The following is a 25,287-nucleotide window of genomic DNA, read 5'->3' on the forward strand; positions in this document are numbered from 1 at the left end:
GAAGGGCACTGACATTTTCTTTAGTCTGCCAGGCTGCCCGTGGAAGAGCTATGATGTGAGCTCTTAAAAAAAAAGGGGCTTTAAAACCAGCACTGAAAGCAATGAATGTTGTAATTTTCAGTCCCGTGCTAGAGTTGAAATCCAAAACGAATGGACTTAAAAACTACACGACTAAAATCTCTGCTTTACTCCTGGTGCCAAGACAGGATGGGATGAACAATGCAACACCCAGGAGAAAGGAGAAGCTTGAATCGCTGCTGCAGCAGGAAATCTCTGCAAGGTTAGAAGAGGGGCGACCTGAATCTGGCTCATCAGCCACGGTGGTAATCTGTTCACGCAGCTTCTAGCCATTTCATTTAAACAGCGATGCAGCTCGTTAGAGACGAAAGCACGTTCCGTACAGAAAAAGGGAGTCTGCCCCAATCTGCTTTGCTGACTGCAGACTGGCAGCAATCCTCCAGCACTGGGTAAGTTGATACGGTAAAGTTCAGTCAGGCAAATTTAGTTACTCCAGGTTGCCCTGACTAGGAAATAATCCAACAGTCTTTACGGTAGGCTCTTGTCTATCTAACCAGGATGCACAACGTTATCATTACATGCGCATGATTTCTGTGGGTAGGAAGAGAATATCAGGTTTCAAGTTAATGCCTCTTCTAGGTTGTAAAATAATTTCTGATGAAGTGGTTCAGACAAATGAGGTATTGCTGTATGAAAAAAGTCCTAGCGTACATCATCCCTTCGCGAAAACAGGCCTATAAATAATGTCATTAGAGTTCCCTCTCACATCTCACGGAAATGCATTCAGGCTGCAACAGTAACACAGATCATGAGTTAAGAGTATTCAAAATGAAGACAGACTCCCCCCACGCTCCCACAGTGAGACCAGACCTGAGTTCGTTACTTCATGCTAACTTGGGACTCCTGAGATGCAGTTCTCATAAAAGCGTGTTTAAACTCCAGAATCAGAGGAGCACAAGATCCAGAAGACAAAAGATTGGATTTTCCTGGTCAAAATCTCCTTCACAAGGCCACTGAATGGTATATTTAGCATGTGTTAAAACAGGTTGAAGCTTCTTCTGGTAGCCCTTTATTATATTAAAAAACAACAACAACAACAGCAACAAAACCACGAAGAGATGTTCCAAGCTAATGCATGACTATCTTTGGGGTTCCCTCTTTTTGTTAAGGTTTTCACAAAATACAAAATTAAATGTCTTTTCTACATACAGAACAAAGAAGAATCAAGTAACTGATTAGAGTATGTACAAAAACTTACACATTCTGTCTTGTTCTTTAAAAAATATAAATATCAATAATATTCAGTAGAATGGGTTGGTTTTATTTTTAAGGCTTCATTTTTTTAGATCCTTCATTACTTCATGAGGTGCCAGGTAGGCAGGAAAGGGAGGGAAGAGAGGAGGTCATATTTTTTATTAAAGGTAACGTGTTTAATTCTCGCGAGACTCTTCCTCATCTCTGGCGGGAGGAGATTTCCCTCCACATCGATTTAAGTTTCCAGGAAGCAGAGGTGGAAGGAAAGGAAAATAAAACCTTTATTATTGCTATTTTTTTCCTTCATTAAAATCTTGTTTTAAACCTGTCTCCGTTCATTGTCTTTGTAGAGAACCATCTGCCAAGTACTTGGATTAAATAGACTCGAGCAGGAGGACTGTATCCCAGGTCCACCTGGGAAAGGTTAGAGTGAGGAAGAGACTGCTGGAGGTGTTTTACCACCGACCCCGGTGGAAGTAGCAAGTGCTGCAGCTAGGGCAGCTGCTGCTGTGGCATCCCTGGGCGTGAAGTCCGTGGGGAGGCTTTCCATCAGGCACTTGAGCTGTTCCTGACCCAGTTTGATTTTATCGTCTAGCTCTCGCTGCTCTATGAGGAGCGCGGACTTCATCTTTACAAAGTGCTGGTAATCCTGGAGCTGTTCCTCAGAGAGGTAGTTGCCCAGGATCTCCAAGACCACCCGTTCTCGACGGTCAAGGTTTTCCTTCAGTTCCCGGGCATCTTCGTGCTGGCCAGCCAGCACTTTCCTCTTCTCGTTCAGTGAACTCTGCACACACCAGAGAGAGCGCTTCAGTATCAGCAGCACCAAACTCACTGACCCCCCCCCTCCTTCCTCCCGACACCATGTTTGCCACCTCTGGGGGAGTCGGGATGGCTGCTGAGCTCCCAGACACACAGTCAAAAGCCAGGGGGAGGAGGATGAATTCCTCATTACGGATTGAACGTGAATCCCACTGAATCAGACTCTGAATGGTTGAGTCAATGGGGGGCAGAAAGTGCTCCAAGAAAGTCGGTAAAATTTGCTTGAAAGCAACAACTACCAGGAAAACCTGGCTTTGTCTCTCACAACCACCCAAAGAATGTTAAAACGTGGCTTCAGCTGAGGCAAAAGGCAGTGGGTTGTTCCACGACACGCAACACCATACAGCCTTTCCTCCAGCTGCGGGTCACAGACATGCTGTCCCGAACACGGCCATTCTGTTTTGAGGCAAAAGCCGCAGGATCTGAGACATTTATACGAACCGGGACCAAGATTCCCAGGGACAGAACTGCGTTTGTTACTGCTTATACGTAAGCACTAAGACACCTGCCTTCCTGTGAGCCTTTGGAGGTCCTAGCTTACACAAGCACGTTCTGGTGACTGCTGCTGTCCCGCACCCTGAAAAACACCAAGACCCTATGGCTGTGCAGATACGTACCCGCTCTTCACTGTTGGCATTTTCCCCCAGACTACTCAGAACGTTCTCTACGCGGGCCAGGCGTCCCGAGAGGGAGAGCAAGAGGTTCACCACCTTATCCAAATCACCAATGAACATCTTGTACTTGTCAAACTCGTTAGGTTTGCATAGCTTGCTGATCAACAGCTCCACCTCCTCTCCAAGAGCATTATTCATCTTGATGTCTGCAAGCAGGCCCTCCTTGGCTTCCTTCAGGATTTCCAGTTTGTGGGTCAAGCTCCCGATGAGCTCAGCCTGTCAGAAGGGAAACACATTGCCACATCGGTCATTACCATCATCACCCTGGTCATATGGATGATGACAACAAGAGGATATGGCTACAGTTCCTGAGGAGCAGGGTCAAGTCAGCAACAGCTGACAAAGACGATGTTAAGGAGGAAACAGAGAAAACTCTGAAATTCCACATCTAGGTGATAATCTGAACAGCCGCTCAGATTTTATGAAGATATATTTGTTCTACCATCAACGAACATTTATGAAAGAGACATCTGATTTGGTGTACCATATTCTGATACCCAGCGATCTGAAATGTAGGTCTTTAAAGTCTCCGAGTGAAAAGAGCTACAGCCACATCTCCTGCATATTCCCCGCTCCCTGCCCCCGCCTGAAATTTCTTGTTTGATTTTTTACTACCCAGAACCGTACAAAACAACTGGCAGAAAAATGAATTTAAGCTGTATTAATGGCACGACAGGAGGCTGAGCTGACACTTAGTAGTTACATACGGCTTAGCAAGAAAGAATTGCTACATATTTCCCCCTCCTGTAGTATCCTGAAACTACTGACTGCTCCTTACTCGGCCGCCTCAGTGTTGAGGTGCAAGCCTCAAATTCAACCGTGACCAAAACTCCCTGCCTCTGCAGGCACTGCCTCACACAGAGAGGCATCAAGCAAGCATTTACACCAAAGATGCTCTAAATTTACTCAGTGACTAAGCAGAGACATGGAGAGCACACACCCATTTTGTGAAAATGCTGGCAACTCTTTCACTGCTGAAGAAAAGGAGGCCCCCAGGGTTCAGTTACTCCAGAAACAGCAGTGCTGCACATGTGCTGGAGATCCTAATTTCTGTTAGGATTTAGGGGAAAGACATATGCAAAAGCAGAAGTCTATGGCCTGGGGCTTGCAATTCTTGCTTCCATTTACTCAGAACTGAGAGCACAGAGAGCAGGAAAAGCTCTTCATACAAGGGTTGGGTATTTCCAATCTCTTCAGTTTATGCACTGCTGAGGCACCATTACATGTATGTTAATCTACTCTGCATACAAACACTGCAGGATGAAATAGAAGTAAATCACCAGGTTGCCTGAAAATATTCTCTCAGAAAGTCTTCTTTCCATCAAAACTGACGGTCATTTCACGTAGGAAGGCAGTCTACTTCAAAGGAGAAAGGATCTTCAAACCCAGGTCAGGCTGGGGGTGGCTCTGAATTGGCCCTTATCCCCAGGGGTGGCCTGTCAGAGTGGGGTTTAAAAGGCTGGTTTTGCAGCCGGGAAGCGAACAGCACTGTTTAGCCAGACACCACTAGATGGTACACTTCGCGTGCACCCTCTGGAGCGCACCGTTTGGTGGCCGTACTACAGTCTACTGTCAGCTTCCACGTATACGCAAAGGCTGAATAAAATGCGAGTAATATTCTCTTAAAACAAACGTCAGCTACCAGGCTTATGCTGGAATGACTGCTAAGTCATGCCATTTGTTAGCAGCGTAGTTCAGGGGGAGAGGAGAGCAAAGGTGGTACTAAATCCCACCTGCTAGGATAAGGGACAACCAAAACTCCTTTACTTGGATTCTCCCCTCAGTAGGACAGGTAGCACCCAGAGACAAGAACCAACACTTGCCCTTCCCTGTGCCTATGATGCTAATGCCACCTTCAAAAGAAAGATCCGAGTTGGTCCTCACCAAATCCTGAGGAGCAAAAGAAGGGATCCGTTTTCCATGATTACGATGCCAGGGGGGAAAACTCTACAGCAGGACTCTATGGGCTGGACACAAAGTCCGGCATTAAGCTCGACAGGTTTTCAGGGGGACCGAGCTGCTCAGAACTAGCAGTTGTTCCTCCCTGCTCCGGGAGCTTTCCTCAAGCTGCAGACCTGCCCTCCAACCGTAGCAGGAGGCTACGGGACTGCTGGGAGTGACGTACCTTTGTTCTGAAGGCATGGGAGCTGGACGGGGACTGCAAAATACTTGCTTTGTGTTCATTAATCAGTGAGTCTCCTGCGATCTCAAATGCCAACCAATATAGCTCCTTTGCATACTTAGAATGGAAATGAGCTTGGTTTATCCAAATGACCTCTCAGAGTAGCTGCCTTCTCAGATAATGCCTATGCAAATGTTCTTTCACACAGACCATGAACAAACATGCCAGGCAGATCTTGCTGTCTGGGCCTAATCACTCCCATCTATTTCTGTTTTTCCATGCAAATGTAACCTTTGAGGCCTGGGACTTGTCCTCCACAGCAGGCTCATACCTACTTGCAAGCCTGTCAGATGCTTGTAGTATGTCCACCTACTCCTTGGAGCAGCACCCTCGTCTTGTTTAATCACTCCCTGCCTTTCACGTTGGTATAAGCAGGCAGCCGGTTTTGAAGTGAACAGCACCCCAAGCATTGATCGAACGCTACAGACATGGCAGGGGCTGCGATTACCTTTGAAGCTGGGTGCTCCACAACCAATGGCTCGGGCCAGATAATTAAAGCAGCAGACAAAGGCCTGAGGCAAATGGTTTTGATTAGCAACACAGGCATGATCTAGCTGTGTAGACTTGCTACCCAGAATCTGTGTAGGACCACAGAAATAAGAGATGGCAGGCACGGCGAGTGTCTCTAACCCATTCCAGTGGCATGGTATGACAGCTCCTAAAGACTTGACAGGGTCCTACCTGCACCTCAAATGCTCCACAAAATAGGGCTAATCTACGCACTGAGCACTCATAATTTGTGTCACAGAGCACTTTGATGGAGGTCCCATTCTAGCTGTCATTGTATTAAAGCCTGGTAGGGAGCAGGTTTTGCTTAGCAGATAAAAGCTGAGAACAGAAACAGTAAGGCAGTATGAAAAAGAGAGGTGAGCTCTCCAAGTCAGGGCTGCAGGACAAATTGCATACTCACAAACATCACTCAGCATCACATCTTCTCTCTGCTTTTTTACACTTGGCATGGGGATGAGGACCCAGAGAGAAAATGTGGAGTTGTGCTAGACACACACGAATTCTCTGCACTTTGACAGACAGGCTGAGTTTGGGAGCCTTTCTTTAAATCCATGCCTGACTTCAGTGCAGGAAGAATTAAGTACTATATTTACAGCATATGGCACCTGCACAAATATTTGTATCCTTCAGTATGTTTAAACTCTGCTGTTGTACAAACAGCATGAAATATGGGCTGTGCTACTCTATCCAGTGCAATGTAGGATGTTTTAAATTTACAGGCAGGCAGGCAGAGCTGCTTTTGACACGCAGGTAGTAGGTGTGTGAAGGGAGGCACAGACAGGCAAGTACCTGCCTGTGGCTCCTTGGGATTTGTGAGCTTCGCAACATGTCTGTAATTACCAGGTAACCAATGTCAGACAACCACAGGGGCAAATTAGAAGGCCCGCAAAAGCCCTGGAAAACAGAGCACCCAAGCCTACAGCAAGAACTGCAGGGGCCATTCCTCAGTGAAATGTAGCCGCAATAAGAGAGGAAAATGTTTCCTCCTCTCCTGCCCTCCTCTCCTCCCACCCAAGTCATCACGTCGAGGTTGTGCTGACTGAGCTGCTGAGGTGCACATGGCTTTCAGCAGGTCAGTGAAGCAAAAAAGTGTGGGGGAAAAAGAGTAACGAGTGTTTCTTTGGAGGCAGTGAGTGCAGACAGCAGGTAAATTGGGTAAATTTGCTTCACTGAAGAGGAAAATCCTAGGGTGAAACCTCATGCACTCAGACAGTGCAGTCACTAGCTGGACTCTTGTTCCTGTTTCTAACCTGAGCTGTCCTTGCTTCTTACAATCTGTACGCTCAGCATTTGGCATAATACAGGCCCGCCTCAGGGCTGTGCAAGATTTGTACTCAAATTTGCAGTGAGTACTCAGATTAGCTCTCTTCGTTCGATCTGGGTCACCCTAACGAAGCTTCAGAGGTGGCCTAAATGCACCCACGCAACTTGGGACTGCCAAAAGCTGACACCAAATAGAAATACACTTTACTTTAGGGCTTACTGTTATTTCAGGAATGTAACCAGCAAACGGTGGTGTGTGCTGAATTTACCTTCTTCTCATTGATGTCCAGCAGCTCCTCTTCCTCACCTACTTCTTCGGGCAAGTCCTTGATTTTATTCAGCAGTTCTGCTTTGGGTGCTGAAACATTGTAATAAGCAGGACAGGTGACCAGGGTTACAGGAGCTTCCTTTTCTTCTCTCCTACACCACAGTGAAGAAAAAGGAGGAGTTCAGTCTGAGCCAGACTTTTCCCCGTGCCTAGATCCATGGTTTTCCAGCACTCCCTCTTTGGTACCTTCCCAGTGTTATTAACCACAAAGGAAACGGCCGATTCCTGCCATCAGAGGGTGCATGGCAGCTGCTTTCATCTCTCTCCCCTGCGCAGAACAGCACAGCTGCTCTGTTTAAATGTTGACCGGTTAACAACTCCATACAGGATCAGATCCTTGCTGGAGGTAAATCAGCACAGCTCAGCTGGTAATAGCTAGACCGACCGTCTTATCTGGCATGATGCATTACAACTTATTTCTGTATGGTTCTCCAGCTGTCACTTGGGAGTCTCTATCTTAAAAAAATCACACTGGAGGACTTGGGCTGATCTTTGCATCCCCCTGTAATAAGTAGGCACCCCCATCCCTCCTTCCAAAATTTGGCCTCTCATTATCTTTCTGCCCACTACTGTTTTGGTCCTGATTTTACTCTCATATCTCTGTTACTGTGCTTTGGACTGAATTGCTTCAGGTTACAAAGGTTAAGATAGCAAAATCAAATAACATCTCCAGAGATGGTTCATTTCCTGCCCTGTTACCAAGCTCAGCATCGTTTTCTACACAGCCCAGAGAGGTGAGCTCAAAGGCCACAAATACAGCCAAGCTCATGAGAAAAAGCATTCGGAAATGCTCTGCCAGTCCTCACGCCTGGGAACTGAGAAACTCATTCTCCGCCAGCATCCACCTATACAGATGCAGAAAAATTCAGCACAGGCTTAAAAGCCTTAAAAGCTTGTCCTTAAAAGCAAGCAAGCAGCGAGTTCTGCTGCAACGTTAGCCCACAACCCAAACAAGCAGTGCTTACGTGTCATCTTCGACTGCTGTCCTACTAGCTTTCTTCTGCGTCATCTTCCTTTTCATGTTGTTCTCCTTCAGCAAGCTAGTTCCACTGGGGAAAAGCCCTTCCATTAAGTCCATGGTTGTCTTCATTTTGGAATCTGGATCCAGGATATCAGCCAGAGACTTGTCTTTATGGACAATTTCTTTTGCCAGAGCCTCTGACTTAATATCCTCTGGGGTCTTTTTCTTTGTCTTCACTGGAGGTGCTGCGCTGAGTATCCCGGCATCCAGGCTGCCGTTTTCTGACTCTCTGGTGATGACTGCTGGCTCCCTGTGGTTACCTTCCGGTTGAGTTATGGGCTGTCTATCAGCACTTTGAGGCCCTTCAGAAGAAGCAGGTAACTGGTGCTGCTTATCCACAGCAGATGGGGAGCTAGTCCTCTTTGACGCAGGTGGCGACAGGGGCCAATTATTTTCACCGATACTGGTGCCCAACCCTGTTATCTCCCTCTCGGCCAGGGCTTTGGGAAAGCTTTTGAAGCTGCTATGGACAGAAAAATTCTGTGAGATGAAGATAAACTTACCGCACAGGACCATTGTGAACACACGGTGAAGGCCTAAGACAAGTAAGTTTTCCTTCTCTCTCACTTATTTTTGTGTCTCACTTCTCATTTCAACATGGAAAGGCCCACACTATGAAGCTAGCGGCACCAGAAGCATATTGTCCCCTCAACCTGGACACCGCTGTTTTGTCATTCCAACACAGAAAGAACTAGTGAGCAACAAGTCACTTTTTGTTTTCTGCTCACAGGCTGGGGACATTGCGTCTCACCACCTGGGAGTACCATCCTGAGCAGTCTAGACTCATTTGTCCTTTTTATGTTGGAAAAGCCAATCACTACCACGGCCCCGGCCAGATTCTTCCCAGATGGAAATCAGAGCAGCTCCTTGGGAGCGAGGGAAGCTGTGCCGAGTTAAACCAGCTGGGCAGCTAGCCCAAAGTCCTATCCTTCAGGAAAAATTCACTATACAGTGTGACTGTGACATATTTGTGTTGTCACTTCTTGGCAGAGGGTCACTGTTTCATAACAGCATTATTTTGTGCCAGGTCTAAAATGTATTCTGGGAAACTCTTAAGTGTTTGGAAAAACCATAACGGATTTTCATAGTTCTCTCTCAAAAACCAGTAACTGGAAGGAGTCAGCAGCCATTTTAACTCTTCACGCTGGAGCGAGTAAAAAGCAATCCCACTGAAATCTATACAGTAACTGCAGGGAGAACGAGACCAGGATAGTTTCTCGCCCATAACCCCCTTTGCCTTGCCAGCTAAGCACCTGTCAGTGCATCTGCTGATGGACCACAAAGCTTTTTGCCTTCTTGCTTTGTGCCCTGCCCTGGCCACATCATTTGACAATGCTCTTGGCAGCCAGCAAAGCCTAGCAGCAGCGAGTCTGTCTGTCCGTCCCTCTCCCCTTACAACGTGCGCACTCCTCTGCAAGCTTCCCGCTCAGCTAGCAGCTGCGGGCGGGTCGTCACGGCACGCGGAGTTGCGGAGGTCAGTCACATTTGTCTGGAGCCCCCCATATCTTACTGTATATGGCCCTACAACACCCGAGACGCTGCGTTACAGCCCTCCCTTACCTCACTTTGGCCTCCTCTGCGAGCCTGGCGGATTTGTCTCCAGCTGCCCCGTTCCCCTCAAGCGCCATCGGTGGGGGAGGAGGTGGGAATTCCTCCGTGCTGTTCGCAGAAGTGCAAGAGCTCGGCTCAGGAAGAGGACAGGATGGCGGTGGGGGTGAGAAGGGTGGAGCAACGACACCGGGCTGGGAAGGCATGACAAATACCTCGTCGTCTTCATCGTCCTGCAGCGATGGCGGGGGTGTGAGCTGCAGGCCCGACTCCGAGATCCGGAGCTGGGTTGTCCCCTGGGGAGAAGGAGTCTCTGGGTCAGAAGAAGTGCTGCTCTGTGTTGGCAGGGACTGCCACCTCTGGGAGAACTTTGGCCCAGCCACTGGAGGAGACACCATAGCCCTTAGGTAGCTGTTGTCTTTGACTGAATGAGCCCACACTGCTTTGGGTGGGAGGGATCTGTGAAGCAGCCCAGCTTTCCTTCTCCACATCATTTCTTCCGTGGGAGTCTCGGGGGATCTATCCTGGACAGCATCCAAAGACTGTGCCTGACTATTACCGTTGCCCTCAGGGGGAACAGCATCTTGTTTGGCATGGTGGTGTCTCAGAGCCTGGCCATCACCTGCACTCTGGAAGTCTGAGGGAGTCTGGGTGGGTGTGTTAGGGGAGGACTGGCCAGATCCAGAAGGAGTAAGGTTAAGGAACAAGGGTTTAAAGCCTTGCTTTTGCTCAGGATAGCGACTCCTTGCCTCTGTTGGGGATGGAACAAATGCCGAAGTCCTGCTCTCTGGCCTGGAAAGTTCTGAGAGCTTGTGGTTCTCGGTCAGTGTGGCGGACCCGATGACAACCTCGCTGCTGCGGTGAGGATGGGGATAATAACTTGTGAACGCCATTTTTTCTGAGTGGCTTCTTTCTTTCTTGCCAAAAGACCTAAATACCAAGAGACAGACCACGATAAGATTAATAATTAATCAATGAGCAAGAAAAGCTATTGTGCACCTCCTTAATGAGCAAATTATGCAACCGTATCAGAGGCCTGGGTCAGTGCCTGCTGATCTAGCTGAGGTGCAGTTGTGCTTTGACACAGAGCCAGATCCATTCCCACTCACCATCTCCCGCCATTTTCAGTGTGTGCTAGATCACACACACGTGCACACGTGTAGCAACAACTTAATAGAAAAAAACTTAGGAAAACATAAGTGCCTGGCTTCCTTTCCAGCCTTGCTTTGAATTTTGCCTGTTACAGATGGGGCTAGTAGCAACTGCTGTACGATAGACTACTTGACATTATCTACCATCAAACTCCATTCTCAATTGCTGATAATCTTAAGAATTTCAGCTTTATGGGCCAAAAATTCTCATAACATTATCTGCTCCTTTTGGAAAGGTGCCATTAAAATGATTCAACTGTCTCCGAGAACAAAGCGAGGCCAAAAAATGCACTATTTTGACTGCAGAGAAAAATAAAAAAAAAGCTCTTATGACCTTGGAATCCAGTTAGAAAAAAGAGCTCCACTCAGGCAGGTGTTACAAAAACCAAAGCCAATACACTTCAACCGCAAACGGATGTTAAGGCTGCAAAGCCAGCAGATTAAATTATTCCTTCCAGGTCTTTTAAGATGTTCTCATGTGAGTCTGAGAAACAGTGTCTGGCCTTTGAAGTGAGGATCCTGCTCAGAATATATAGCCAAACCTACTTGCCCGTACGGCTGTTTAGCTGGAAAACAAAATGAGCAGTAATAATAGCGCTACCAGATGCAAGAGAAGATGGCCTAAAAACATGAGGCCGTACCATAAACAATAAAATACAATAAAGCTCTCCTGCCAGTATCTTTTCTGTTCTTGAGATGCATTGTTCAAATAATCCAACACTGCCAATCTGTGATGTTTGAGACTTGGGCCCCAAATTTGCTCTCAGATGTACTGGTACAAATTAAGAATAACTCTGTCAAAGACATGGGTCGTTCTGGCTTTATTCTGGTGCAACTGAGAATAGAATTTGGCAGCCTTTGCCTGGGGGTGGGGAAACTTCCCAGACAGACTGCTCTTGGTATTGTCTGTGGTTCCTGGACAGTAGCAATGTGTATTCTTTTCAGATGCTCAGTGTTTGTCAGAAACGCCAGATGGTAATTCTCTAATTGAAAGATCTCTCCTACTGTGGAAGCAATTGTGGATTCTAAAACTGGTGGAGCAACAACCGCTCCCGACAGTGCTTACGAGACAGCTATTGTACGACACCTGGGGAGTAGCGTAAGAGCACGGAGCGTAAGTCATGGAGCACGTGTGACCGGACCAAGTGATTGCTGACCAGGGTTTCCGTAACTTCACCATTTGACAGTTTTCCTCCTTGAGCAAGAGAGGTGATAGGGATGGTCCCATCTCCTCTCCAGCACATTAAGCAGCTGTGTCCCAAGGAAACCTAGAAGCATAGTTCCTACTGCCTGCTATTGCCTTCCCTGAAAGGTCCGTGCACGGAGTACGCTGCAGACAGTGACAGGATGGGGATGGTTAGATGTGAGAGGACCAGCTAGAAAACCAGCTATTTTGGGCTGACAATCACAGGACAGACAAAGACTGCATCTCTTAAGGGATGGATTAAAGATGCTACAATAATCCCGTATGAACCAGAGTGTGAAATACTCACTCACACTGGGGCAGGGGAACATTCAACAGTATCCAAACACTGGAACTCCTTCTGTGAATCATTGACACATGGTAAGGTCCTGGTCTACCTGTCCCTTTCAGTCTGCGGAGGATTCAGATCTCATTCTCACTGATAGTTAAATGTAAAACTACCGGCTTCAGCAGTGCACAATCAGAGCCCTCTGGCTTCCAAAACTCACGCCCATTCTCTCTCAGGTCATTTCAGGTGCAGTAACATGAAAAATCAGTCAGTAGCTGAGGCTCGTAGGGAGCAATTCGCAGCCCGTGTAGTGGGACCCTGCGTCCTCAGAGCCAAGGGCTTTTTCCTGTCTTTTCCCATCCTTTCGTTCTATCTTTTGGGAAATCCAATTCCGATCAAGAAGGGAAAGCCATCTCACATCTCCCAGAAGAAATGTACTTGCAGAGCATGCAGGATGCCTATCCAGCAGAAACATCATAAAACTGTTAAGTTAATACCAATAATCTTTGTGCAGTGAAGCATGAAAATGAGAAACCTACATTTGGTGCCCCAATAAACTTGTTTTCAGTCTGGGTGTTCAATCCCGTTACTTGAAAAATAGGTTGGGGAAAAAAAAAAAGGAAGCCGCAAGTAGTTATTGAGAAGAATGATGAAATGCCATCTCTAGAAGAAACGAGGAGGCAGGATGAACTAAAACAGCTGTATTGTTCTCTTAGGAAAAAAAATGGAAAAAGTTATTCCAAATCAAAGTAAACGGGTGTGTTTTAAATAATCATAAAAGGATGTGCCTGAAGGCAGACTGAGTCCCTCTAAAACAACATTTATGTCTTCTTAGGGGCAAAAATGGCTAGCCAGTCAGAAGTAAGATCCAGCTAGACTAGGAGCCTTCCTCTATTTCTAGCTGTCGCTCCCTGACCCAGAGCTACATGGTGAAACCTTTGGGGACAGCAGTGTTAACTCCCACTGTGACAACAGAGTGGGTTGACATTTACTGCAAGTTTGTGAGGAACAGAGCTCCTTTGTGAATAATTCTTTTAGTTCCTCTCGATGGTTTTTACTGTAATATGAGTTAGCTGTTTGGGCACTCAGAGTTTAGAGCAACCATCTATTTATTATTTAAATGTAAATACAGCAAGATCAACTTCAGTTCTAGTTAACTTCAAAACAATCCACTGCTAAGTGGATAGTTACATAAGTCCTAATATTATGAGTTTTATGATTACACTTTTCTATTTTTAAAAACATTTCTCTCTCCCCTGTTGCTGAGCAAAATATTGTTGCCTGCACAAAGGAACGCAGCCTAAACGCAAGCTCCCAGTTCAGCAAGATAAATGAAATCTCTGGGTTTTAGTTCACACAAATGTTCACTTGCTTTGGGGAAGGCAGCATCCTGGACTGGAGAAAACCAGACAGAGGGGGACATCAAGGTATTTTTTCCTTTAGAATCCTTCAGTTATGATGGCATCTGGATGTGAGTTCTACCAGCAGATCATACACATTTTGGAAGTTACGTAACTGGAAATTTGCTGCGGAAACATGCTCCAAGACGACGTGAGGAGGACTTGATAGTGAGTTAATGTCTATAGTGAAAAAAAAAAAGCTCACAGCAACTTACTCCTCCTAACTCTGCTGGGCACAGCACATCCAGAACTGTGTCTGTGCAGATGTTTTCTCTAGTTTGTCATGATCCATCCGTTTACGTAGGCAACACATGACAACTGCTGCTGGCAGCAGGATGGCAAGAGTTGATCCTGCAGTGACAAAGGGGACATTAACATATACCTACCTGGCTCCTGTGCTGACCACATAGAAAGGATCTCTCACCATGGGGCCAAATTCACTGCTTTCCCTTCTCAGCAGGTCCTGGAGTGCAAAGACAGTATTAGCAGCGAGCAGAAAGCAAAACAAAATAGCAAAACACTGATGCTTCCTAGTAAGAAGAGAGCACAGCACGTGCCATATACAGATGGGAGGAAAACTCTAGCGTGGCGTACCGCTCTCCAGCACCCTACTCCTGCTTAGAGGACCTGTCTGCCTTTTTCTGGATGGACTGTGCACCAACAGGCAGACTTATTCAGAGAAATGGTTTTTTAAAACCTCTCAAAAAGTCCTTCCCTCTTCTAAAAACGTGCTCAACAGTATCAGTGGGACCTGGGCATTCACCTCTGTTTTACATGCAAGCAAGAAGGTGAGACATCACTGAAGCAGCCTTAACCGGGGAAGCTAAACAGTGAACAATCTGTGGCCAAGCCCAGTGCCAAAACAGGACTGAAATGCTGCAGAGATGCTGAATGCCACAAAGGCTGGAAAATCCAGCCACAGGCAGAGGTGCTGAAAAACATCACAAAGTCTGGCACTTGGTTCTTTTGAAAACCAAAGCGCAGGAACTACCTCCTCTTAAGGCATTTATGTCATCTAAAACCAGATAAATTTTGCAGCTGAAATACCTTTGTGAATCTGACTCTCTCTGCCCTAGAGCTCCCACCATAGGACACCAGGCTATTATGAGACATGAAAGCAAATGCTAAGCCTGCTTTTGAAGAGGTTGGGATTTTCGCCCGTACGATCTTTCCAGCAGAGAGCATTTCAGTGCCCCCTTCCCCACACCCTTAGTAATTTGCTTTTTTGGTCAGTGTTGCTGCAGAGGGAGGGTAAGTGCAGATCTTGATTTAGGAGTCCGGGAGCTGGAAGATATGCAGGCTGAGACAGACTAAAAAAGCAGAGAGGAGGGAAGGCTGAGAATGCGTTCTGAACAGAGAGCTAATAATTCCACACGGCTATCAATTTCTTTATATCTTTAAACAAATTCCTACAGTGACATTGCAATGTGATTTATATGCAGCCTGAAAGGAACATTAGACACTGTATACAAGGCCCTGAAAAACAACAGTGAGGCAGAGAAGTCTGCTGCTAAACTGGAAATAAACATTTCCCACAAAAAAATCTGAAAAGGCCAAAAAAAAAAAAAAAAAAAGAAAATCACCCTGTTGCTTTGGCTTTGTCCCCCACTTTTATAGCTGTGGTTTTGTATTGGAGACAGATCAGAAACAAACCTAATTAAGAGAGCACTTAAACATATACTTCCCTTTCAAACAGACGCTTATGGATTGGTGTATATGTTGGAAGTCAAACATGCTTTCTTGAATCAGGATTAAAGAACAGGATTTTCACAAGTGCCTTGCTGCCTATGGGACTAAATCCTCATTCCAGAAGTAGATACAGCTAAATCACTCTGGGAAACAGCAGTAAGGGTTCTCCCCTCTTCTACACTTGAACTAAGACCCTGTGAGCAGGTCTGCAGTGCTGTTCATTGTCTTCCTCGAGTCAGCTTCCAACAGGCAGAAACTCTGGTTTGGCTGCTGAACGTATGCAAGATTAAAAATGAGCCAACAAGGGGGAAATAAAGATCTCAAGAACTACCCTGTATGTCCCCTGCCAAGAGAGCGGGCTAGGCAAAAATGAACTAGGGCTGCTCATCGTCCAGCCTGTCACTGAAAAGTAGATTTTAGTGATTTTTCTCATTCTGGATGCCTGTTTTTGTTGCCGCTCTGACTGTTCCGGGAGGCAGAGAAAGAATCGCAGCTTGGCCTTCCCCCTAACTCTTTCTTAAGGACTGTCCTCTTCCTGAACGCAAGACTTCATGATCGGCAAGTGTGACAAAATTGCACAGATGAGCCTGATGCCTAGCTGGTGTGGAAAAATACTGATGATGGGATGAGACAGCAGTGGTTATGGAAATGCATTCCAGTCACTTGATATTCACAAGCTGCTTTTTTAATTCTCTCTATTTAAAAATGTAGCGTGGGATCTGAGGTCTGTCGAGAGAGGACATTTAAAATGAAGCACACAACGAGTCTGGGAGGACGGCTCCTTCCTCCGCACGCTGGTTTGGCCTGCTTCCTAGATGCTGCCCAGAGCCTCCTTTACGTTACTTGACTCAGTACCACTTCGTTGCACCTAGATAATCTGTTCTGGGCCAGTAGCAAGTGCAAGAGTAGAAGGAGATGTCCTGGATCTCGGCTGCCCTGTAAACATGTGAGACTGTCCAACCACTGAGACTATTTGGAGCGAGGAGCCTGTCCACACGTTTTGGTTGTTTCCTCCCTCTCCCCGTGATGAATGGAGCCTGGCGTGGAAAAGGGGATGGGGCAGCAGACCTACCACTGCTGTAAATCCGTGCGGCTCGACCAGTGGCAGTTACCTAAATAGGTCTGAACAGATTTCAGCCAGCTGAAGAGCTGGCCTGGGCAGTTATTCTTTAAGAAGTTAGCCTGTTTCTACTATTTACCATCATCAGAGTCAGTCGAATTCCCCATTTGTGACATCAGTGCAATGTTCCCAACCGCCAAGCAGGGGACATGGAAAGAGCGGCCAGGGTCTCCACAAGTTTCCTCTGCAATGTTTCCCTCCAGGGCTGGAGGCAAAACATAATGGTTACTTGGCAGTGCCTCCGCCAAGCATTTCCCAGCACTGTCAGGCACAGTGGGAGCCAGAGCAATTTCGAGCAGCCTTTAATCTTCTCTACTTTGCACCAGGAAAGTGGGCTAAGGCAGAACAGCAGCAACAGCGTATCACCACCTTAATGGTACACCCCACCAGAAAGGTGCTCAGTGCTTCTCCGGTGATGCTGACAGGTAAGAACAGGACACCTCAGATGGGATGTCCAGAGCAGCAAGAACACACGCACGCTACCAGTATATGCACTGAAATCCCAGCATCTCTGAAATCCCTGAAGTAGCCCCAGCAGTGAGAGAGCTGAACAGAAGCAGTACCCCACCAGCAAGCTTTTAAAACAGCATCCTGGTAATTTAAACGCAATAAACTGTCTCTATCTCAACATGCATTTAACCTCTCTCTAACCAATGGAGTAATTGCCGTGACTGAACATCAGCCTGTCCTCCGACATCCCCCCTCATTCCCTGATTCAGAAAGCCCTGCTTGCCTGCACGCACGATCCCATTTCCACATACCTGGTGTTTCTTATCTGCCGTGGGAGACGATCTGGAACGTATATGCACAGGGACTGTCTGATTGTCGTACCTATCGAGCAAGTCTTCCACAGACACCGATTTCCCAGATTTTCTGGTGGTGGAAGGTGTTTCAAAGACCTGCTCCTGCTTCCTGTAGCGAGGCTGGCCCTGCATGCCCAGAGGGTCTGTCTGCGTGCCTTTGGTGAGCTCCGTTTTGGCTCTGTAATCCCGGCACCTCTCTGTTTTCGGTCGGCTTGTGACCGAGCTGTCTTGGCGCTCGGTCTTCTTCTCATCTCCACTCATATCGAAGCAGCCCATCAGCCCGGGAGGAAGGGTAGAAGATATCCGCCCTGTCCTGGATATCCGCTCTACGGACTCTCTCCGGCGGTAAAGGTTCTGGTCCTGGAGGGAATTCATGCTGGAGGCAGAGGAAAGGCTCTGGCTGTCTGGGCCACCTGCCTGTAGGTAGGAGCTGTGGGAGCGCTCCCTCAGCAGTCCGGCATCTTGCGAGGATGGCCGTCTCCCTGTTTTGCGCTCGATGTAGTCGGCGAGGGCGTTCTGCTGGAGCTGCTTGAGCTCTGGCTTGGAGAGGCTGGCTGTGGAAGAAGCTTTGCCGTCCCTTTCGAAGATCTTGCGCCGGTCAGCCACCGTATTCTCCGGGAAGACAAAATGGATGCTTTTCTTCTGGAAGGAGAAAGGCGACGGCTCCCCATCAGAGATGCCCACCTCGTTCATCTTCTCCGGCTCCGAGTAAGACCGCTTCTTCTGCTCTGCTGTCAACCGCTTTCGGCCCCCGATGCGCAAGATGTGCTGCGTCTTGGCGTAGTCCAGGGCGGAGAGGCTGCCTTCTGTCGGCGTGATACTGTGCCTCTCCTTCGGGGTGTGGGGAGACGCTGCTGTGCTCCTCATGCCCACGTGAGCCGAGGCAGGCCTTTGGGTCGTCCTCTTGGGTGCGCTCCCGAACGGGGGGCTGATGCGACGGAAGGAAGTGGCCCTCAGCACCCTGGACTGAGCATCTTTAATGCTGTTCCTGTAGGCCCTGTTAAATGGCGTGTCCAGCTGCGAGCCGTGGGCATCCTGGACGTTATCCTTCCAGAGGATCTCCTTCTCAGGCTCACCTCCCAGCTGGAACGTGCTTTTACTCCTCTGTAGCTGAGCTGCCTTTATTTGCACCTCATTTTCAGGACACAGGCTGTAGTATTCGCTGGGTCTTGCCTGCTTCGCCGAAGCTGCCATCTGCAGCTCTACGGGGCGCCAGTCAGCCTCTTCCACCTTCCCATTCCTGACGGAGGGGCTGGAGACCCTGCCTGGCTCACTGGGCAGCTGGCCAGGCTCGCGGAGCTTGCTCCGCATGTCCTCCAGGCTGTGCAGAGAGCACCTCGTGCTGGAGGGCTGGCTCGTCCTGCTCGGCCCGTAGTGCTGACCAAAGCTGGGAACGCCAGCACTCTGGGGCCGGTGAGTGCTTTGCTCTCGCTGCTCAAACTTGCTGACCTTCTCCAGCACCGAGCAGCGGGGCTTGCCAGCGTCTGGTTTGCCATAGGGAGAGCTTTGGGTGCTGCTAGAGCTGAACTGGCTCCTCCCAAGGTCAGAGGTCTTTGGGTGCTGCGGAGAAGGGGGCTCTTCGCACTTTGGCTCGGCAGCATGGAACGGAGTCACGCTCGTGCCCTCCTCCTCCTGCCTCGCAAAGGCCTGTGGGTCCACATCACTCCACTGTTTGTGCCCCTGTCCCTTCTGATCCTTATCCTCTTTACTGCTGCTGTTCAAGAAGGACAGTTTGGTGTTGGAACAACCCTCTCCTGGTTGCATCTCTTTTAGCTCACAGCTGCTTTGCCTCCTGGAGCTCTCTGGGATGTTCTGCAAGGAGGAGAAGCCATACTGCTTGGCCTTGCTGTGACCCCACTGGTGGTGAGCAGCAGCGTCTCTCTCGTTTATCTGTGCATTGCCATTTTTGTCCTCCTGGGATTCAGCTGTCCAGTCCTCTTTGGGCTGGTAATGGGTTTTTCTCTCACTAGCGTCCCTCAGCTGGGGCTGCAGAGCTTGAAAACTGTGTTTGAAGGCCTGTGCAGTACTTGCGGTCTCTCGGTTGCTGTGTGCTACCTTGTAAGGGGGTAACAACTCCTCCTTTCTCGACGTGGTCAGGCAGACTTCTGGGCCTGCTGCGCTAGGAGGTTTTTGCTGGAGAAGTTTTGCCGCAGCGTCGTGCTTTCTCTCAGCTGCTGGGGGCTGGTAGAAGATGGTTGATCTGTTTGTAGTGCTTTGGTTTCCATTCTCATCAAAGCCCAGGGTGCTGCTGGCTACGGCCTTGTCGTAAGAGACTGGAAGAGGCGGAGAGTACCCACTTTCTTTGGCCAGAGCTGGATAAAGCGTCCCATTATTGCTTGCAGAAGGCTGGGGCACCTGAGCGTAGTGTGGCTCTGGGGAGGGTACCGGGTAGACACCAGTAGGCAGCAGGGGCTGCCCTGGCTGGGCTGGCTGGGAATAGCTCTGCTTGGGCTTCACGGTGGGGCTGCTCTCTGGGCTCTTCTCCACCACGGTGTGCAGATGCCCTTCTCCAAAGGGGGTTTTCAGCAGCGGCCCCTGGGATACGGTGCTGACAAGCGGAGGCCAGGCCCCTTTCAGCTGGGTTCGACCAGGCTTGTTCAGATCAAGGCCAGCGCATGAGCTGGGCCTCTCGTGATGCCTGATGGCTGCGTAGCTGTCGCTGCGAGTAGGAGGCAAGGGAGGTCCCTTGGGGGGCTGGCTCTTGCTGTCTGAGGAGCCCTGGCCCAGCTGCGCCCAGGAGGGAGTTGCGTTGTGCCGGCTGAAGCTGTGGAGCCTGCCGTGGCCGCGACCATCCAGCGAGGCCCGGGCCTCGCAGCTCGGAAGCAAGGCAGAGGACTTCACCTCATACTCCTCGGAGATCCCTCGCTGGGCGTCGTAGACGGTCTTGACGTACCTGATGTCAGCTTGCCTCATCCCCTCCTGCAGGCCGCCTCGGGACTGCATGCTGTCCGTGGAGCAGGAGTGCTCCTTGCTGAATGGAGGAGCGGGATACTCGGGGATGCTAGAGTTGGTGGAGAAGGAGCTGTAGGCAGAGTCTCTCTTGCTGTGGAGGTGGGAGAGCTGGTCGATGCTGTTGGTGGATTTGGCTGGGGACAGGTGACAAGGGTGGTAGCCAGGGGAGGAGTGGTCCAAGCTCTCCATGCTGCCCTGGGAACTGTACTGATCAGGACTTCTCCTCAGATAGCCATGCTCGTAGCCAGAGAGATCGCTGGTTGAGGAGCTGGGGAAGAGCGAGAGAAGAGTAAAAACCCACTGTCAGCAGAGGAGAGGCACAACAACTTATAAGTGAGCTCAGAAGCAAGATGTTTAGTTTTGAGAAGTGCAGATGAAAACCCATATTTGGGCCTTACTCCATCCCCTGTTTGCAGTCATCCCAGTTCACAAAGAGGAACTGCTTGACATTGCAACACATGGCTCTTATTTACCACAGAAGGGTGGGAGGGAAATACAGACAGAAAGACAGTGCATCTCTGGAGCCAGGGAGGATCAACCCCACCCATCAAACCTATCCAAAGCACTTGGAAAGCTGAATGAGCGCCGACGCCACCGAGGAAGAGGAGAGGAGCACGAGAGGCGTTCTGGGAGGAATCTAATCTCTTTCTTTTTTTCCCATTTCATTTCTTTTTATGGAGATGAAGGCTATGCCCTGGCAGGCTTCCTGGAAATTCAGCTGTCCCAAGGATAGTTTGTTTGCTGCGAGAAAACTAAACTGACAAGACAGAGAAAAGATGCATGTGTTTGTGCGTGGAGGCGAGTGGGGGTGCAACAACAGAAACGGTTTGAGAATGCCCCAGGAAGTCTTCACAGCCACCTCCTCACGTAGCTCAGCAGGTGCAGGTACACCTTGGCACCTGCTCAGAGATACACGTGTGTCAGAAGAGGACTCATGGCCACCAGAGATGTGTTCAAAAAGAAGGATATTCAGAGATCTTTCTACCAGTGGGAAGGGAGCTCCTTGTGCCAGTCGCAGTTCTTTTTACAGCTCACAAGGGGATATCACAAATTTATGTGGAGTTTCCCCTGGCTAATCTCTCCTCCCAGATTCCAGCAAATACACTGAGGACTGGGGAGTGTAGCCTGAGGATTTCACTTTTCTTCCCTCTGTTCCCAGCTCCCCTCCCTTAGATATCGCTTTCTCTAGTTCCCTGTGCAACTACATGCGCTGTCCTGGCAGAGCCACAGGAAAGCACCAGGAAAGGAAAGACTGCTGTCCCATGCGAAGGGCGGCAGGGCAAGGCTCAGAGCTGGAAGCAGGAACGGAGAGGAGCCTGGGTTTGCCACGGTGCAAGCTGCAGCCTCAACTGGTACAGGGATAGGCAAGCTCCATTTCTGCGTGCTTTGCTCCACTGGGATAACAAAACCAAACCTGCTCCATGCAGTGGGGGAGCTGGGGATGCACAGCAGCCCTGGGAATCAAGGAGGCAGAAGGTGTGTTTGGTAACCCCCTCCCTAACAAGCGTCTGCTGAAGAGCCTAAATCTTGCTTCAGATCATATCCCAGCCGCAGTCACTTCCACCCTGCTGGATTAAAATCGACAAGCCCAAAGGACAGACAGAGGGGAGAAGGCGGCTAAGGACAAGGAAAGGCAGAAGGAAGCCTGCCCGCAAGGGGAAAACGCAGCAGCTCTGCAGAGAGATGCAGAGGAACACAGAGACAGGCAGAAAGAGATATGGCAAATCTCAGGATAAAGCTGGTTTACTCATTTAAATGCACCGCTCTGTTTTAGTTTCACATAAGTATCTCCCTGGCAATGCCCGGCACAGCCCTGGCCAGCTGGCCACTAGATGTTCCCCGTGCTCCTCTTCAAGCACCCAGGAGACAGAGCCGTGCTGCCAAAGGCTCTGCCAGGAGTTGCGGCTGGGAAGCAAAGCCCCTCGGTGGGAAATGAATATGCTACAGCATGATCTGTGCTGAAGGCCAGAGACAAACATACATTTTTTCTGCAACCATCTCCTCACTTTTTTTAATGCTCTCTTTTCTTTTTCTTCCCCTCTGCCAAGGCTCAGGCTTGCCTGTAGAAAAAATGATGTTTAAATCCCAGCGGCTATAAGGAGAGTTTCCGCTCTTGAAACCCTTCTGCCTTTCCAGGCAAAATCCTCCAAGGGCAGACTTTAAATTTGTCCCCCCTCAAGCTGCCCCAGAGCTTACCACCAAGTACCTTTTGGGGCTGCTCAGGGTAGCTGAGCGATATGTCTGCCCCGGGCAGCTCTCCTCCCCGTACTCACCACACCACGTGGCCTCACAGAAACAGCCCCAACTCGATGTGATCGCATCACTGCTTCCAATCTGCCTCGGCCACAGTTCACGGCCGAAACCAGAGGCACCTCATACCACCTTCTTTTAACAGCACTAAGGTTACTAGTTTAGTCTTTTGGGGATTGATAAACCACTGCACTAACTTCTTAGAGAAACAGCCATGCACATACAGTTATGATAAAGCTGACCCCTGCAGAAAGCGATTGCCAAAACCAGGAAATCCCTCTTCTGGGGGGAGTTCTGGCAAACTTCTCACCCTGGGAGTATCATCGGTGATGCACGACTGCCGGCAGCTCCTGAGAGCGGCTCAGTTATGCTGACGGGCACAGTTGCCCTGCTACCTACACCCTTTTCTTCCTTTTTTTTAATAGGCTAATTTTGACTTTGGATTTCTTTTCCTTTGCTGGGGAAACAACCATGCTGCGTTTCTACATGGGGACAGTCCACAGGATGCAGAGCGGGACTCCAGCTCCTGCATCCGGATCCACAGAAAGCTGCATTACCGTCCTGACAGTGCGCTCCCATCTTGGCAGGAAGGGGGATTTTAAAAGCAATTAATTTCCTAGCTGTTAATCGCCTAACAGAGCACTTAAAGGAGGAAAACACGGCCACTTTATCTGGGTAACCAAACAGGAACTGAAGCCTTCCTAAATTTAATCCTAACCCTGGCTGTTTGTAAACATGTCCAGCTGTATGGAGGCGACTGGTAACATTTTTCCACCACATCTTTTGCCCCATTCCTTCAGTCCTGTGCTCTAGATTTAGGCTCTGATCTTGTAGTCAGTACCATCAAGACACATCCTTGGGCATGAGGCAGAGCCTCCCTGAAGCCAGCATGACAGTGGAAACAAGGAAGGACATAGGACTGGGGGACTACTTTAGAGGCATGCTAGCTTGAGAGCCTGATTTCTTCACCCGTGGGAGATATGTGAAAACAGGGCAAATGATACTAAATTAAAAACGCATGCTGCTTTACATCTCTGCCTACACAGCACAGGACCACAGCTGTATAGTGCTTACCTGGAGTGGTATGACTGATGCCAAGGGGTGCCAAGCGTACCCTGAGATATTTGCATCATGCTGGGATCGGGTTGGTTCTCCGCAAGTTTGGTTGAATGCCAGGAGTGAGGTCGGCCTGGAGTTTCACTCCGCCTAGGTAAAAGCAGAAGGATTTTGCACATCAGCAACAGGCCAGCTCTTCCAAGGAAGAATGAATGTGAAGTAATACCAACAGCCACATTTAAAATTGCTCGTGCTTGCTTCTGTTTCACTGCTATGTTCTTGTCTCTTCCAAGCGAATCAAGCAGTAATCACACATTGTTCCTGACATTCACACATCACGCTCCCCCTCATATTTGCAAGGCAACAGGCATGGGCTGATGAGCAGGTTATCACTGAATGCGGGGGGTCTTCCCCTCTACCTGCCAGCCAGACGCCTTCCCCCTCGGGGACAAGCCTGGGGGCCCATTCACAGGGATCAGTTTACAGGCTGGGCTGCGGTGGACTCCCACACGATGCACCGCGCAGGGCGGCTGCATGTGATTCTTACGGATGCTGAAGGAGCGCTTTTCTCAAAAGGTTGCCTTCATTTTAAAGTGACGGCTGGCAAAGTCATCTAAAGAGTCAAATACCATGAGGGGGTGGAAGCCCGCACAATGCTGTTTTGATCTCTCCTCAGTGCTGATAAAAATGCAGGAAGAGACGTGACAACCAAGTGCCAGCAATGCGCGTCCTTCGCACCCCCCAGGGCCTCGCGGCCGGCCAGCTGTCCCCCTGCAGCATATGAGCCTGGGCGCGTCCCCAGGCACGGCACGGCTGGCCTTCGGTTGCTTCAGTCACCAATGCTAAGGAAGGCCTCCATCAGCTCTTGGGAGAAAAAAAACACCGACAGCCTTATTTAAAGCACATAATGGTGCAATGGAAAGTCAAAGCAGGGGATTAGCGATCAAGTACCCTGAACATGCTGCACAGATTCTCCTTCGCCCCAGCCTTTGGGCTTGTCCTTAATCCTCCCTCTGCTTTCCATGGGGGATCTCTCCCCCTGCTCTAGCACTCATCTCTGCAGTTTCTAACTCTTCCTGTGAGAACGAGGAGCAGTGCTGGACCTGTGTACCACTGAAGTCCCAAATGTGACAGCCTGCAGGAAAACCTGGACTACCTATAAGGCATAAATGCAAGAGGAGGATATGACACATCTTTAAAGTGTTTGTCTCACTGAAAATTTCACAGTACAGCATGTCCTGAATAAGTCAGTAAATAGATTAAAATGCCCTCTGCAGATGTAAACCAGACACCAAAAGAGGACTCTCCTAGTACTGCCTAAGATTGTGAAAAGAAACAATACAGGAAAATGTACAAAGTAAAAAATGATTGTTAGGGTCAGATCCTTTCACAAGTTAACATTGGCACCAGCTGATGTTCTACAACATGGAAAAGCATTGGCAGAAAGTGAGAGGTAGAACCATTTCACCAGTAGTTTTTCCACACAGATTTCAGAAGCACAGGTCATTCTCTCATCATCAGCTAAAAGAAGAAAGAAAAAGGGACATTATTTTCTTTTTAGCATTTGTTGTGACAGGATTGTCTTAAGGAAAGCTGAACTGGAGGTTTACAGAGGGTGAGCTGAACCAAGCACCGTTTTACCATTACATGTGTAGGTGTGTTTAAAACAGAGCTCTTTTGTTAAGCTCCTTGCCCAGAGAAACAAGGAAGCTCAACACTGCCAGATGGGAAGTTGACAAAACTTTATTAAGAATAACCTGCATTCTTGCCTTTTCCG

At 48.8% G+C, this 25,287-nt stretch overlaps 1 protein-coding gene across 1 annotated transcript in view; it reads right to left on the reverse strand.

Annotated features, from left to right (window-relative positions):
- Positions 1-1,064: 1,064 nt before the first annotated feature.
- The window catches only part of SHROOM3 (shroom family member 3), a 156,745-nt gene continuing 132,522 nt past the window's right edge, over positions 1,065-25,287 (reverse strand). The window contains exons 4-11 of the mRNA XM_050896476.1: positions 23,529-23,660; positions 17,211-20,472; positions 14,027-14,103; positions 9,630-10,547; positions 8,014-8,532; positions 6,990-7,140; positions 2,709-2,981; positions 1,065-2,056 (exon numbers count right to left, since the gene is read on the reverse strand). Of these exons, the coding sequence (XP_050752433.1) occupies positions 1,697-2,056; positions 2,709-2,981; positions 6,990-7,140; positions 8,014-8,532; positions 9,630-10,547; positions 14,027-14,103; positions 17,211-20,472; positions 23,529-23,660 (5,692 nt within the window). The 3' untranslated portion in view covers positions 1,065-1,696. The remainder of the gene's footprint in view (positions 2,057-2,708; positions 2,982-6,989; positions 7,141-8,013; positions 8,533-9,629; positions 10,548-14,026; positions 14,104-17,210; positions 20,473-23,528; positions 23,661-25,287) is intronic.

This window comes from Gymnogyps californianus, chromosome 4 (assembly GCF_018139145.2).
Source record: "Gymnogyps californianus isolate 813 chromosome 4, ASM1813914v2, whole genome shotgun sequence".
Lineage (NCBI taxonomy): Eukaryota > Metazoa > Chordata > Aves > Accipitriformes > Cathartidae > Gymnogyps > Gymnogyps californianus.